This window comes from Lissotriton vulgaris, chromosome 3_1 (assembly GCF_964263255.1).
Source record: "Lissotriton vulgaris chromosome 3_1, aLisVul1.2, whole genome shotgun sequence".
Lineage (NCBI taxonomy): Eukaryota > Metazoa > Chordata > Amphibia > Caudata > Salamandridae > Lissotriton > Lissotriton vulgaris.
Window position 1 is genome coordinate 1,123,932,850 of NC_141689.1, and position 16,255 is coordinate 1,123,949,104.

The 16,255-nt window shown below is 44.5% G+C and overlaps 1 protein-coding gene across 2 annotated transcripts in view; it reads left to right on the forward strand.

Moving 5' to 3' along the window:
* The window catches only part of TRMT10A (tRNA methyltransferase 10A), a 251,783-nt gene that overhangs the window by 221,993 nt on the left and 13,535 nt on the right, over positions 1-16,255 (forward strand). Inside the window, exon 7 of one of the 2 annotated variants that reach the window (XM_086961601.1) lies at positions 6,055-6,289. In XM_086961601.1, the coding sequence (XP_086817727.1) occupies positions 6,055-6,251 (197 nt within the window). In that variant the 3' untranslated portion in view covers positions 6,252-6,289. Of the gene's footprint in view, positions 1-6,054; positions 6,896-16,255 lie in introns of those variants that run through there. The other variant, XM_086961599.1, reaches the window with a different exon arrangement.

Below are 16,255 nucleotides of genomic sequence, written 5' to 3' on the forward strand. Positions count from 1 at the left end.
TAATGGCTCTAGCACAGTTCTATTATTGATTAAGATCAGTTAGAAAAATCTGTAGTACCGCGTGCCATGGCTTTCTTCACCCAATGTCACCATGTGGATTGCTGCTGCCCTACTCTTGTGCCAGTTTTGGCATATTTGATGTAAGGCTCTGGGTGTAAGCCTTGCATGTCTGGGTCACTGCTAGTTTGCCACAGCAGACCCTCTTTGTCTTCCATCTGTGAATTGTAATCCAGGATGTTCCTCTCCATTTAAGGCCACTAATTGGCATAATATCCTTTCGGGAACCTTTTGGTATTCGTGCTGAGCAAGGGTAAACGTATTCTAGATGAGACACTTGATTTCATAATAAAGAACTGTTTATAAAAGTTACATTTTTAAGGTTTGGAAATGAGTTCCCTTTCTGTTTGTGATGCAGGAGGACATACTGTTCAGTGACCCTCATCGGCCATAACTGAAAGGTGCTTTTAACCCCATGGAAGTTACCTGGCTATCTACCGATTTTTCATTTAGGGTATGAAAGATGATTTCAGCTTGATCCAGCTGTTTTAGTTGTGAAAAGGTATACCTGGTCCCAATGTGGGTCCAAGCCCTCATCCACTTGAGAAACTCCGTTGCCCTGTGTGGTTCGGTCCCTCGTCTCGGCGCTTAGGTCTGGAGCAAATATTAGACCATGGAATACATCTAACCAGAAAATCAGAAAGTGCAAACTTGCCGCTCATTATTGGCTTGAGCCTGTATACCTAGTCTCAGCCCGCTTTGGTTATTCCATGGGGATGCTTAGGGGATCTAAAGCTAGCTCTTCCAGTGGGTGCCCACAACCACACACACAACCACACAACAACAAACACAACCACACACACAACCATACATACAACCAAAGACACACAACCACACACACAACCACACACATACAACCACACACACAACAACACACACAACCACACACACACACAACCACACAACAACACACACACAACCACACACCACCACACCACCACACACCACCACACCATCAGTGCACACTTTCACCAGACACAAACACCATCAGTCGTCCGTATACGCTTTCACCGGGCACAAACACCACCAGCCATCAGTGCATGCTTCCACCAGGCACACACCACCAGACGTCAGTGCACACTTTCACCAGCCATCCACACACCACCAGCCGTCAGTGCACGCTTTCACCAAGCACACATACACCACCAGCCGTCAGTGCATGCTTTCACCAGGCACACACACACCACCAGCTGTCAGTGCACACTTTCACCAGTCACTCACACCACCAGCTGTCAGTGCACGCTTGCACCAGGCACACACACCACCAGCCAGCAGTGCACACTTCCACCAGGCACACACCACCAGCCATCAGTGCACAATTTCTACAGGCACACACACCACTAGCCATCACTGCACACATCAATTGTTAACGCATCCACAATGAAGTATTGCAGCAATCGCAGTATGGCACACTTTACTTTTAAACATATTCATCTGAAGTGCAGCATGCCAACATTACTACATAAATAAATACACTTTTTTTTGCCTACAATTTATTAACTTTTGTTGCAATTAGTGTTGCAATATTTAGCAATGCCAAATGCTCAAACTTAATTACTGGGAGACCTATTGCATTGCAAATGCTTGTTATTGAAGAGTACAAAAATAAACGAGGAAAAGACAGAGAATAATACAAGGATGAATACAAAGAGTTCATACAAATGATAAGCTGTCTGAGTCACATATCACGGGTAAAAAATAACATGAAATATAGTAAGTCATGGTTAAGCAGAAAAACACATTAGATATACAATGAACAGATTATAGATTATCCATATACGAAATATTAATCTTAACTCACAAATGTAATATAAGGTGATAGAAGGAAGGAGAGGAACGAGAAAAGCAAGAAGGTAGGATAAGGAAGAGACAAAGCTTATGATGAAGAAAGGAGGTAGAAGGAAAAGAAAAGAGAAAGATTACAGCAGCAACGTTGCGGATTACCCCAAATTTGGCTCGTAGTAGCGGATACAGGGCAAGCCATACAGTCCATTAATAGTCAAATAGTAGACAAATACGGGTGTGAGTCAGGGGATAGTGTCCCAAACGAGTCTAAGGCAGATCGTAGCATGTCTCCCTTGAATCAAGCGAGCTCCAGAGTTTAGTATGAGGTTTCCGCCATGATGAGGACGTCATTATCCGCACCTCACAGGGAAGTTAGCCATTCCTGCCACCTTCTGAAAGATACCTCGGAGGCACTTTTCCATTTACTCAAAACTACTTTACATGCAAGTGTGAGCATGAGGCTTAATAGGTGTCTATCGTGTTCACTTGGTAACCTCGGGTCAATTGCTCCCAGTAAGACAAATGCGAATTCTCTGGGTGGCCGATATTGGAATATTCGTTGAATATAGTTAAAAATCATATCCCAGAACTGCTGGAGCATCGGGCAATGGAAAAGCATGTGGGCCAGGTTACCGACGTGGGATTTGCAATTCCAGCATAGAGGGTTATCAAGGAGCTTAAGTTTAAAAGGTTTTTCCGGTGTCCAATACGATCTATTGATCAGCATAAATTTGGTCTGGGAGAGTATCGGAGATATTTTTGCTGGAGAAAGGAGTGAGGTGAATCCTGTCCCAATCGAACTGGATAGTAGAGGATTTGGCTTCATTTTCCCAGTCTAGTTCGCACTTCCTGTGAGCTTTTTGAGGCATGGGTGAGAGAATTTTATACATTTTTGATACCATGTGGCCTAATGACATGAGCTGAAGTAATTTACTGTATAGTGTAGGTGCATGTGGTAAGATGGCTCTGGCAGAGACAAGGGCTTTGAGAGGTAGGAACCTATAGAAATCAAGTGGTTGGAGATCAAACCGTGTCTGTAAGGAGGCAAAAGCTAGAGGAGAAGATCCATCGTAACTATCCCTCAGTAAGTTCAGCCCTTTCTTAGACCACTTCTCCCAATAGAGGTACTTGCCTTCATCCTTAAAGGCTGGGTTAAACCAGAACGAGGTTAAGGTGGACCTGGAGAATTTGGTTTTGACTTTGCAATGTCTCTCTAGGCTAAGGAGCGCCCGTTTAATTTTAAGAAAGATATACTTGGAGTGAGGAAATACCATGACATCCATGCACATAATAGCGGAGAGCGGAAGGTTATTAATAATAGACTTCTCGACTTGGACCCGAATAGGAGTGTAGTCCTGATGTGCTGGGAACCAGTTCGCCCCTTACTTACAAAGGTAGGCCGTCTGATAGCATCTGAAATTTGGTAGCCCAATCCCCCCTTTGTCTTTTGGGAGCTGGAGTTTCCGCAAGGAGATTCTCGGTTTCTTTTCCTGCCACAAAAAGGTATTAAAAAGCTTATATGTCTTGTTGAGGAAATCATCGAAGAGTAGCATAGGTAGCATGCTTATCAGATAGTTGATGAGGGGCGTAATCATCATTTTCAGAGTTTCCACTCTGCCCCACCAAGACAGGAATTTTGGGGACCAGCCATCCAGAAGGGAGGAAATATTTTTATGGAGGGAAAGCTTATTTAGTTTGAGAGTGCTAATTAAATCCTTCTTGAACTCTATACCTAGATATTTGAAACTCTTCGGTTGCCAGCATAAGCCCGAATCCCCTAACACGCTCTTGTCACCTATATTATTAAGTAATTTAACCTCTGTCTTATAGCCTGATACTTCTGCAACTTCTGCAATAGAGGACATCAGTGCCGGGATAGCCAGGTCTGCTTGCTCCGAAACCACCAAAACATCGTCAGCATAAGCCGAAATTTTGACCGTGACATCTTCAAAACAGATACCCTTAATTAACTTGTTATTCCGAAGAGAGTAAAGGAAGGGTTCAATTGCCAAGAGAAAAAGGGAGGGAGAAAGGGGGCAGCCCTGTCTCGTCCCTTGCTTTAGTTCAAACGGATTCGACAGACATCCGCCTGCTCTCACTCTCGCCGACGGGTTAGAGTACAAGGCCATCACCATACGAATGTAGTCGGACCCCAGGTTGTATTTCCGTAAAGTGGCTTCTAAATAAGACCAGTCGACCTTGTCAAAGGCCTTCTCGGCGTCTAATGTCACAGCCACTCTAGGGGAGGTAGTAAGCTTTGCTTTTTCTAATATGTATGCTAATGTTCGTGTGTTATTGCTGGATAATCTGTTTTTGAGGAACCCTACCAGCGACGGATGTACAAGTTGGGGTAAGACCTTTTGAATTCTCTTTGCCAGAACCATGGCGTAGATCTTACAATCGAGGTTGATTAATGATATCTGCCTGTCGTTCTGCGGGAACTTTGGGTCTTTCCCGTCTACAGGGAGAACCGCAATCATTGCTTCTGCGGGAGTGCCTTGGATTTGGCCACTGATGGTAAAGTGCTCGTATAAGTCCCTGAAAGGCTCCATTAGTGAAGGGGAAAAACTCTTATAGAACGAAGCTCTGAATCCGTCAGAGCCCGGCGCCTTCCCGGTTTTAAGAGATTTAGGGCCCGATGTAGGTAATTTTATTTTACCACTTCTTAAATACCGAATAATACCGAATCAGTATTTAAGAAGTGGTAAAATAGAGGGGGGGGGTGTAGGTAATACAGAATCGGTAAATACCGAATCGTTAAGATTCGGTATTTACCGATTCTGTAAATACCGATTCGGTAATGCCCATTGATTCCTAAGGGCATTGAAGCCAATAGGAATCAATGGGCATTACCGAATCGGTATTTACCGATTCAGTAAATACCGATTCCAGCAAGAGTGCAGGGGGTGTCACTTTGACACCCTCTAGCACCCCAAATACAGGCATGTGTGCCATGTTGGCACACAGACATGCCCTAAGGGCATGTCTGTCTGTCACATGGCATAGGTGTGCATGCACACATGTGCATGCACACCTGGATTCTGTATTTTACCACCCAATTGCATTGGGTGGTAAAATACCGAATCTGAAAGGCCTGTAGCACTAGAAACAGTGCTACCTACATCAGGAATATTCAGAATCGGTAAAATTACTGATTCGGTATTTTACAGAATCAGTAAATTTACCTAATCGGTAAATTTACCGATTCTGTAAAATATAGCCCCCTACATCTCAATCACCAAATACCGGTCGGTAACGGCCGAATTCAGCCGTCACCGACTGGTATTTGGTGACCTACATCGGGCCCTTAATGGCTTGGGCAATGTCATCAGAGGATATGGGCCTGTTGAGCTCGACCTGGTCTTTCGTCGAGAGAGAAGGGAGCTTACATTTGTCTAAATATGTCCCTAGTTTAGAACCATCGATCTCTAGGTTTTTGCTATATAAGTCGCTATAGAAGTTCTTAAAGATGTCGGCAATTTTGGTAGGGTCCGAGTGCGGATTTCCTAGTTTATCCACTATGCTTTTGATAGCTGTTTGTTGTAGCTTGAATTTCAAGTAAAAGGCAAGGCTCTTACCCGCCTTATTAGCATGACAGAGCCTGAAGTTCTTTTGGTGTTGAAGCCACGCCCCTGCCCTTTCACTGACTATTTTATTGTAGTCGTATTTTTTGTTCATCAAGTCATTTAGGACCAGAGGATCTTTAAAAGCGACATGCCTTTTTTCTAGCGCTGAGATCTCCTCTTCCAAGCGCTGTAAAGTGATATTGGCATCCTTATTCATGGCTGAACGAATTTTGATTAATACCCTCCTGCCCGTTGTTTTCAGTGCTTCCCATCTTGTCAGATCTGTTGTGTCCCCCTTTTTGTTGTGAGTAAGATATTCCTTTATGGCCGATTCTATAGTCAATCTATTTGCCTCCTTTTTGAAAACTGCGTCGTTGAATCTCTAAAGAGAGGTGGTGACAGAACAAAAACATTTTGATCAGTGAGGTTTAGCATAATGAGAGAGAAGCAAGAATTTTTTATTTACTTAGATATTTGCTGTTCTATTTTTGAGGCATCACTTTAGTACCTCTCTCCAATAAACAGAGTCTGATTTCTGCCTTCCATCCAGATTTATAATTTTTTGATCATATTAGCAAATGTTCTTTCTTGCTGCTTTGCAAATCATAAGTGACTTAACGCCTTTCTTCCATTTGGCTTGCCACAGTGTTCGAAATCATCCTTGCGTACCTGGAGAAGAAAGACTGGAAGGAGGCTTTCTTCAGCGTTTTGCCGCAGCGGAAAGGGGCGGTTCCATTGGAAGGAGAAGTTTTCACAGACGGAAAACACAATGGCCAAGGGGAGGATAAAGAAGATGATGACTTGGAAAATGATTCCAGTGTTGATGAGGCAACCGAACTCTGAAAGCGAAGAAGTTGATTCATAACACAAACTCTGAAACGGTGTGAATACCATAGCAGTTCTTGGTGTCAGTGACAGCATATGTTTTTGTGTTGGAAATGTACTCTGCAAATTATTTAATAGTGTACATATTGACTAATGTTCCTTTTTTACGAAGCTGGACTACGTGTTTTTATCTTCCTAGGATACAGTAAAAAAAAAAACACAATTGAAGTGGGAGACATGTTTTCTTTCAGTATTTTTCAATGTTTTTCATATGACGGCAATAGTTGCCAATTGAAGAGGCATTTGGTTCGCCTGAAGCAATGTTAAAGATTTTATTTTTTAAAACAGACATTTAAGGGTTTGATTCTCCAGCTCAGGGCCTTAGACTCATAAAGTCTGTGGTTACTTTCAAATCACAGATATAGACTAACTATAGGTATAGTTTTATAGTACACAACTTAGTTCCACTGCAATACAGCTTTTCACCAATGCACTGTTTATTGCATTATCTGTCGGTGTGAGCTTTAAGTGACGGTGCTATTAGCCTGTTCATACATTTAAAAGAAATGCTGAGACCATGACATGTTATACAGGTCTGTTTTGGAGCGGAGGACGCTGGGAAACAGGAAATGTAAGGAATAAAATGCCAAATGCCCTACACAAAATTGGAATCTGGAAATTCACTTTGTACTAATGTAATTTTATGAAGATCCCTTGCCTGCAACCTTGGCGGTTCCACGCTTTCATATTTAAGGCTCAATCCATCTTTTTTCCATTGTGTATGTAATATAATCATATGTTTCAGCAGAGAATTAACACATCATGGAAAAGAAACCCAGTGTAATCTCCCCCTCTTACACTCCCCTTCTGATTGCCCTGTGGAACCTGTTCAAGGTCCAGTACTGACTGCACAGATAACTACTTTGGCACCTACACCTGCGCTTCGCAGTCACTCGTTGACCCAGAGTGCCAATAGCACCTGGCCAGAAGAAGATCAATTTTTAATCCCGATGTCTGACGCTGAAATGTCTTCAGCCCAATCTTGACCAATATTGCACTACAAATTTACTAAACCACAACCGGTCATTATACTGACAGATTCTGCACCAAATCCTCTACCAGGGTGATCGGATCACCAGAGACTCCAATATCTTTTTGGATCAGATTTTTTAAGAAAGCTCACCACCAGAGGTGGATAATGATGGTGGAGTTGAAGATGGTAATCTTCCTCAATATAATGATGACAATTTCCAAATAGATTTGCAAGAGGTCATTGGCCATACCTCCCCAACACAGGGTTGGACAAGGCACTTGGGCCACCTACTAAAGAAAGTGTATCATTGTTGGGGCCAAAGCTAATGTTTTCATGGTAATTCTACACCTGGGGCCTGCCATGTTTGAGCCCTTGCTCATCTTCATGAGGCCTTCACAGGTCCTCTGATGGTCACTTGGTCAAAAATGTGTTCCAATCCATCAGTGAATGAGGAGGTGACCAAGTGTCACAGGGTGGCACCCAGTGACTCTTATTTTCTCACTAAGCAGACTACTCCAGAGGGAGTAGTGGTGCAGTCACCAACCAGTAAGGGTAATCCTAATTCTTTTCTACCAGTCCTCTGGATAACAAGCCAAGACAGTTTAGGGAAACTAATGTTCTCTTTGGCCAGCTTTGCCCTAAGATCGGTTAACTCCGTCTGTTTGATAGGTCACTATACACATGCCCTTTGGGACATAACTGGTGAGAGACATAAACAGGGTAAACCCTGGCAGCAGTTCCAGAAGACCTTAGTGCCGCTCTGGCTCAAACAATCCATGCTGTACAGGATGCAGCCAAGACGTGATTTGTGCTGGCCTAAACTCCACCGTATGTTCCACAAGGGTAGTTCTCATCAGCGTTGTCCTCTGGTGTCCCACGTGGATGAGTTCCATAAGATTTTTTGGTGAAGTTCAAGCTTCTCTCATAAATATGCAATTAGATGGCCCCTGCCTTCTTGGGGGAAAAGCAAATTCTGCCCTTGAGTATTTTAAGGACAGTAGAGTTATGCCACACTGTCCGGAACTGTTGATCCCGGCCATGCAATCCAGATCAGTTTTGAAAATGATGTGGCTAATCATAGGTGCTAGCGTACAGACTGCACCAGTCGCCCCATCCACTACAGCAGTCACCTAAGTCCTTTTAAGGCCAGGGATGAGGGTCTGGTAGGCACTGCGCAGGCCAGTAGGGGCACCAGTCTTACTATGTAAATGTAAATGTATTTGAGCTTATATAGCGCACAGCTACCCGCAGTGGGTTTCCCGGCGCTTGCTTAGGGAACCCGTCCTGGTATTCCCCTGTGAGATAACCCCGGCAGGGTATCCACAAGGTGAAAGCCAGGCATCCCGCCGCGAGGGGCCATTGTGGAGATTAAGCAAGCTATTGCCCAGAGTCGCAGAGTGTGAACCCGTGAGTCGAGAAGGCACCGGAGCGAGAATTATCGAGTCCATGGAATTTTTAGCCCAAGACCCGCCGAGGCGGGGAATTGAACCCTGGTCCAGGGCCGATCTCAGCTTCCGGGTCTGCCGCCTCTAACCCCTGAGCCACACTTCTCCACCACTAGTCCCCTTCACCAGTAGAAACTGCCTCTAGGCACTTTATTTTGCCCCTAGCAGCCTGTCCTACCCTTTAGGTCCACTCCACCATCTCTCTCCCCACCATTTGATCGACTTTCAGAAGAGAATCACTCCATCCTGCTGCCGGAGGTGCAAGTGTTGAACTCCAAGGGTGCTATTGAGAGGGTTTCGGATTCAGAAAGAGTAGAGCGTTGTTATTTTTTCCTCAAACCTATACTAAACATTCAAGTCCTGAATGTCTTTTTGCAGAAAGACAAATTGAAAGGGCTCATTTTAGTCCAGATCTTGACTGCACTGGACCTAGGAGACTGGATGGTTTCATTGGAACTGCAGGTCACACATTTTAATATACCCGTCCCACAGGTGTGACCTGCAGTTCAAGCTCGCCCAGGATCGTTTTCATTTCGTAGTTCTCCCATTTTTCCTCACCAGGGCCCCTCCGGTATTCATGAAAGTGATTTTATTTTTATTTATTTAGTGTCCCGGCGTTCTTGCACAGATGCTGAATCTTGTCCAATGGAGTTTAGCAGAAAAGAAAAGTTTTCAGCGCTTTGCGAAAAGGCAACTCCTCCTGAATCATCCGGATGGAGATGGGAAATGTATTCCATTGTGAAGAAGCACACACGTGGAAAGTTTTTTCCCCGATCGTGCTTTTTTGAATCGAGGGGTGGTCAGCAGGCATTTCGAGTTGGATCGAAGATGTCTGGCGTTGCTGTATGGACGCAGGCAGGAAGATAGATAAGCAGATCCCTTTCCCTTGATTGCACGATGGGCTAGAGTGAGTGCTTTAAACTCTGCTCTCTTGTGAACTGGTAACCAATGTAACCTTTGGCGATGTGGTGAAATGTGCTCTCGAAGAGAAATACCACAGACCAGCCGGACTGCCGCATTTTGGAATATCTGTAGCCTCTGACAGAGGCCAGAAGCAAGTCCAAGGTAAAGACCGTTTGCGTAATCTAGATGAGATGTTATTAATGCCTGAACAATGACTTTCCTGGTGTTGCTGGGAAGAAAGTTGATAAATTTTTTAATCGTCCTGATTTTAGAGAAACAGGCAGCTGAGACGGTCTGAACTTGATTATGGAAGGAGAGACTGGACTCCCATCTAACCCCCAGGGTTCTTACTGATTCTTTAGGGGAGGGGGCCGCACTCAGATCTAGTGGCCACCAGAGGTTCGAGTCCAAGAGAGAAGCCTGGTGGAAAAAAAGGACCTCCGTTTTTCCTGCATTCAATCTAAGAAAATTATTGTCCATCCAGCTGGCGATGTTACGGAGGCAGTCTTTCAGTGGGTCAAAGGTGGACTGGGTAGGGGCATCATAGGAAAACAAGAGCTGAATGTCGTCAGCATATGAGGTAACCTTAATTCCTGTCTGGGAAATTAAATCAGCCAGGGGGGAAAAATAAACATTAAACAGAAGAGGGCTCAATGAGGAGCGCTGGGGGACTCCCCACTTGAGCGGACGACTCTCCGAGGTGTAAGGAGGAGATAACACAGCCTGAGTCCGATTGGATAAAAAAGAGGATAGCCAGTCTAAGACCCTAACTTGATTGCCTATGGATCGAAGACGATCCAGCAGGACGGGGTGAGAGACGGTGTCGAATGCTGCGGAAAGATCCAGCAGCACCAACACCGCTCTTGAGCCCCCGTCCAACTTCCATCGTACGGAGTCAGCCATCTCTATCAAGGCTGACTCGATGCTGTAACCTGGTCTAAATCCATGTTAAGAGTCATGGAATAAACCATGGGTTTCTATAAAGCCTGCTAGTTGCTGATGCACCTGCTTTTCGAGAATCTTAGCTGGGGCAGGCAGTAAGGAGATGGGCCTGTAGTTGGCCGGGTCGTGGTTGCGGCACACTCTCGAAAGTCCCTTTCCTGAACAACTGGCTGTTGAAGCGGGGCTTGCGAAAGTCAATAGTAGATCACCTCCAAGCAATGGCGCACCTTTTAACACTCTTGAGGTTCACGATTAATGAGCCAAAACGGTACCTCACTTTACAGAGTGTTTTTTTTTTCATTTTGGCTTTCCTAGAACACCATGTAATTAAAGGCCTCACCGCTCCCCCAACTGCAGCAATACCGGACCATTCGAGCTATGATCCCGATGTCTGAGCCTTACTTCTGGATCATGGTGAGAGCATCTCTGAGGATTTTTGGCCTCTAACCCTCCTGCATTTTTTCTTGTCGACCAGTTGTTGCATTAAAAGCTCTGCAATACAATTTGAAGTCCCAGTGGGCCCAGCATAGTGGAAATCTGACATATTCCATTCCATAACCATAATGGATACCCCATGCTGCAGTGGCTTCTCTTGCACAACTGGCCCAGTAGCAGGCTCTCCATTCCTCCCTCAGAGCTGAGGATGGTGATGGGTGCATCATTACAGAGTTTGGAGGTCATCTGGGTGGAGACGGAGATCAAAGGACTCTGTTCTCCGACAGAAGCGTGGCTCCACATCACTCTGTTGGAGTTGCAAGCCAATCGTATGGCATTGTAGGCTTTTGTCATCCATTAGGGGAAGGCTGGTTCAAGTTCTCCTGGACAAATCTTACTGCTATGTGGTACTGTGTGAAGGGGTTAAAGACAGAGAGAGGCACTTACCTGGTCCATAGGGTGTCGGTCCCACAACGGCAGCTCCAGATTGGGGCGATCAACCTAGAAATGTAAAAAGGCCACAGGTTAGAAAGGAAGGAGGAGATGAGGTAGAGGAAAAAGGAAAAACTAAAGGAGGACTCGTTCCTGCAGGAAAGTGGTGAAGGGAGCATGATAAAAGCCTCAGTGGGTGCGAAGGAAGGCAGATAAAAACAAGGTGGAGACAGATGACAGGCGACAGAGAGGAGATGAACAACAGTGTAACCAGAACCACAGACTTGGCAAGGCAACGAGGCGGAAGATTGCAGCGGGTGCACCAAGAGCAGGTCGGAGAAGGTCACTACCGCAGACATTGACTGCACACAAAAAGCCTACGGCGAGAAAGTGAAGAGGGCGACACGTGGTTCAAGGACTGGTTGACAGCCCCAGTGAATGCGGAATCCCAGGAGGATTGTGGCTAACCGGGTGACTGACTAAGAGGTAAATGCTACACAGATAAGAGCGGGTCACCTGCACGCAAATTTATTTTTGGATTGTTGGACTTTTCTCTTTTCTTGCAGTTGTGTTATTTACCATAATGTCTCACAGGTGAAGGGAAACCCATATGGGATTTTTAATGGGGTGTATAGTGAACCAATGGATATAATCCCAGGTGGGAGAAACTTAGCAGTCATTAACAAATAAATTTAAACCCGGCAGTGAACCCGACCGCCCTGAAAAGTAAGTGCCAGATACAGAAGAAATCACAGTTGATGGGATTTGTTTTCAAAACAACCCAAGACGATTAATAAAGTGTTAAAAGGAAATTGACAAGAGAAAAATTTATCCCACCCTACCCAGATTAATAAGGAGTTTTTATGGGGCAATATATTCTTTTACTTGCTGTTCATTCTTCTTTTTTCAGAGGACTCTTGGGGCCAATGCAGCCGAATCTGGGAACAGAAGAATACAGAAAAGCCATTACTAGCGATTCAACGTGCTTTCCCAGACATCCCACCTTTTCATCTGGCCATTCATCTTCAGCATGGATGCTACTTCTAAAATTCTTGTTCACAATGTTTTTGCAATCATTAAAAAAGTTTAAGTCCAGAATTCTGCAGAAATATCATTAAGCCTTCCCAGAAGCTTTGTGAGGAACTTTCCAATTTCTTTCCAGAGAAGATTTAATTTTTGTTGGATTTCTTTCCTCCCCCATCTCTGGAGCACTCATTGTGCTTTTCGTTTCCTAATCATCTCATCAGATGGCTCTTTGCTGTCAGAACAGGTCCAGACCTTAGTTTCTACCATTTCGTCCGGATTCCCAGTGGATCCCTGTCCCCCTTCTCATCATGTTCTCCCTTATAATGGAACCAGCCTTTACTGTCCGCACTAATGTTTGCAACCTCTTCATAACTACCACAGTGCCAAGCAACTGGAATCAGCCCCTGGTCATACCACATCTTAAAAAGCCAGTAGTGAATCCCAGCAATCTTGCAAATTTCAAACCTATTTCTCTTCTGTCGTTTGCTTCCACATTTTTCAACAAAGCATTAAACCATTTATTTTTCCAACTATCTCGAAAACAATTCTTCCATCAGGATTTTGCCCTTTGCCTAGCGCAGAGTCTGCTTTCCTTGAGATATCTGATGTTATCAGAACTATGGTTTGGCAGCCTTGTTCCTTTTGGATATGTCTGCAGCTTTGACACGGTTTCTCACAACGTTGTAATCTTCCATCTTGGAGATTGGAATCTGTAAGCAGGCATTAATATGGTTTCATTCTTTCCTTTAAGTCCTCACTCTGACTGTTTTTCTTTACCCTTTTTAGTATTCTCCCAAGACCATCCAGTATTACACTCCTTTGCTCCTCTAGCTGCTACATTATGTCCTATGCTGATGACACTAATAATTGTGTCAATTTATAATCACACTTCAGAAACCGAAGGCAGCTTTAGCGACTGTATGGTAGGCATTGGCAGGTGGAGGGGTTTAAACTGTCTTAAACCCAAGGACAAGACCAAAGTCCTATATATTTGGCAGGGACACCTCGATCTGTAGGCCGTTCTAGTGTCCTGCACATGTCTTGTCCTACTCCTTTCTACTCTACAAAGAACTTCGAGTTTTTGGACAATGTGTTATCTTTCTCTGTCCATATTAGTCATTTAGATCCTGTTTGTTCTATTTTCCTAAGAATGTCGTAGAAAATGTTCCCCCTGCTTCCTACCACCTCTTGTATGTTCACGTCCTTGTTTCTTCTGTACTGGATTACAGGAACTCCCTTTGTTTAGGAGCTGCCAGGGACTCTGACAAGGACTGGTGGGAGGGTTGACAAAGTAAAAGAATACAGGATACAGAGCTGCCCAATATCGCATAGGAAGTTAGTGGAGAAAGGGGACCCAATGGGATAGCTCTGCAAAAGGTAACATGAAGCTAATGCTTACACTGCGCAAGAACACCATCTAGGTTGTCAGCTATTCCCATGAATGTTTGCATTTACACAGGAACAGGCAGGGAAGTTACAGAATAGCTAAAATTCACAGCCACAAAAGCCAAAAGAGCTGAAGAGGAGTAGTGCTGAACAGGAAAGAAGGGAAAACAAAGGGAACACTTGGCAGAAAGCAAGTAAACAACTGCACTAGTAAAATAGAATCTAAGGACATAGGAAAAAGAAGGTAGCAAACTAGAAACTTAAATGAAGGGAAAAAAATGCAGAGATTGCGAAAAGGTACCTATAGAAAGGGAGAATAGTCAAGATTGCTCTAAAATAGTGCTAGCTCAGAAATGCAAAATCAAGGTAGCGCTGCAGGCAGTGCTAGTTCAAGGAACAATCTTCTGAAAAGAAGAAAAGCAAAAATTCAAGAACTCTGGAAACATGGGGCCAGTCAAACAGTAACACTGCTACCATGACCAATGCTGGATTGAAAAACACTGAGACTTAAAAAAGCTCACTATGATCACATGCCTCAGGTGTAAGCAGACTACCACCTGCCACCCACAGGTCTGCCGAATTCCTTCACCAATTATTTGCCTGCAGAGGTGGAGACGTAGCAATCCCCGCATGGATCTAAAATGAATTAGAATGTCAGAATGGAGTCCACAAGACTGGAAGTCAGTGTATGGATAAAGGAGAAGGTCCCGAAGCTTATTTGAACACTCAAAAGTTCCACAGGTAGTTCCAGGGTGGTGGGCATGAGACCACAGGGAGCAAATTGTGAAAGTATAATCACTCACACTGCTAGCCCCTCCTAGGATCTGAAACTGGAACCAAAGCCTATGCTCCTGTGAAATAAGTCATTTTTCATCGGAGTTGCAGTGCCAAGTACCAGAGGACTACTGGCAAAATATGAAGCACTGGAGTGCAGAATATATGGTTGAGGACTAACCAGAGGGTCGGAGGCAGGAATTTGAGGAGGGAAGCACCCTGGATTAGGAGGCAGGATTTTACAGAATTGAAGGGTCCCATCAAGGATCGGCGCTTGAAACAAAGATGCATGAAATTCATATGATGGCAAGTTGGAGTAGTACTCGGAGAATAATGGAAAATTGACTGTGCTCTCAAAAGCAGATATCGGATTAACAAGAGGTCCAAGGCAACCTGACAGAAGACAAAGGAGCTAAAAGGCAGAAGACTTGAAACTCAGGCCCTGGAGGATGACATGCAAATGGCTCACTTGCAGGAGACTCTCGAAGCAGATATGCTTGAGACTGGTCTCGGAGGCTTACACACTGAGGGTTCTGTCTTGGAGGGCAGACAGACTAGAGACTCGGGTTCTGAAGATGTAAATGCCGGTGGCTCAGAAGGCAAGTAGAAAGAGGCTCTGGCTACAAGGGCAGGCAAGCTGGAGGCTCAGGCTCGGAAGGCATGCACGCTGAAGGCAGGGGTTCTGAGGGCATGCTGGCTGAGGACTCTGAAACTCTCCAAGAAGGGGCTTAACATGAGTCGCTGTGGGCCTCAGTTTAGGGTCCCCAAACCTTCAGGTGCCCTCCATTCAGCCCAGACCAATGAAGTTGTGAGAAATGCATGACTAAGGGGTCCCTCTTCGCATTCTATAGGGAGGCCTCATCGTTTTGAGTAATGCCACTGTCTCCAAAGAGGCATGCTTCAGGCAGAGATGCACATGTTTGACAGACTTAATTTGGAATGATGGTAGTTCTTGGACAATGGATTCTCTGTGGTCAGTAATGGCATCTTCACAGGTCCTTCCCGATTTAAAAACTGAAGCTTTTTCTTCAGATGTCTAAGATTAATGATAATCTTAGAGTCTATAAAGACCAGACTTTCCAGTACCATGACTGTGTTTTAGTGGGATCTTGAAGCAAAACCATATTTTTATACACACCAACAGTGAACCATCTCGGAGTTGACTGCGAAAAAGAACACAGGGTTTACCATTTGTATGGAGACTGGTGTAGTTGCTGAAAAGTTGTCCTGTACAGAGTTTTTTTAAATCCCCAGCTAAACTCTGGGTTATAGTATTTTAACAGGATCTGAAATGTTTTATTCTCTTGCTCTCACGCCAGAATTTTAGATTTAATTATATCCTATACAGACAGTACGTCTTTGTCTGCAAAGACAGTGGGAGCCGTGGCAACTTCAGAACAGGCAGCCGCACTAAACCTTAGATTTTCTTCCAACTTACTACTTCCTGTCTGGTTCCTAATAGGTCTAGTCTCTCTTTAGCTAAAGTGATAATTGTTTATTATGCATAGTCTCTTTAATTTTGGGGACAGTCCAGGAACCTCAGGAGCTCCAACACTCTATTGCTCATCCCTCTGAAAACTCGCAAGCAAAATACCGCAGCCAAATCTTTCGCTGGTAACGCCCCTGAAATCTGGAACCTCATTCCC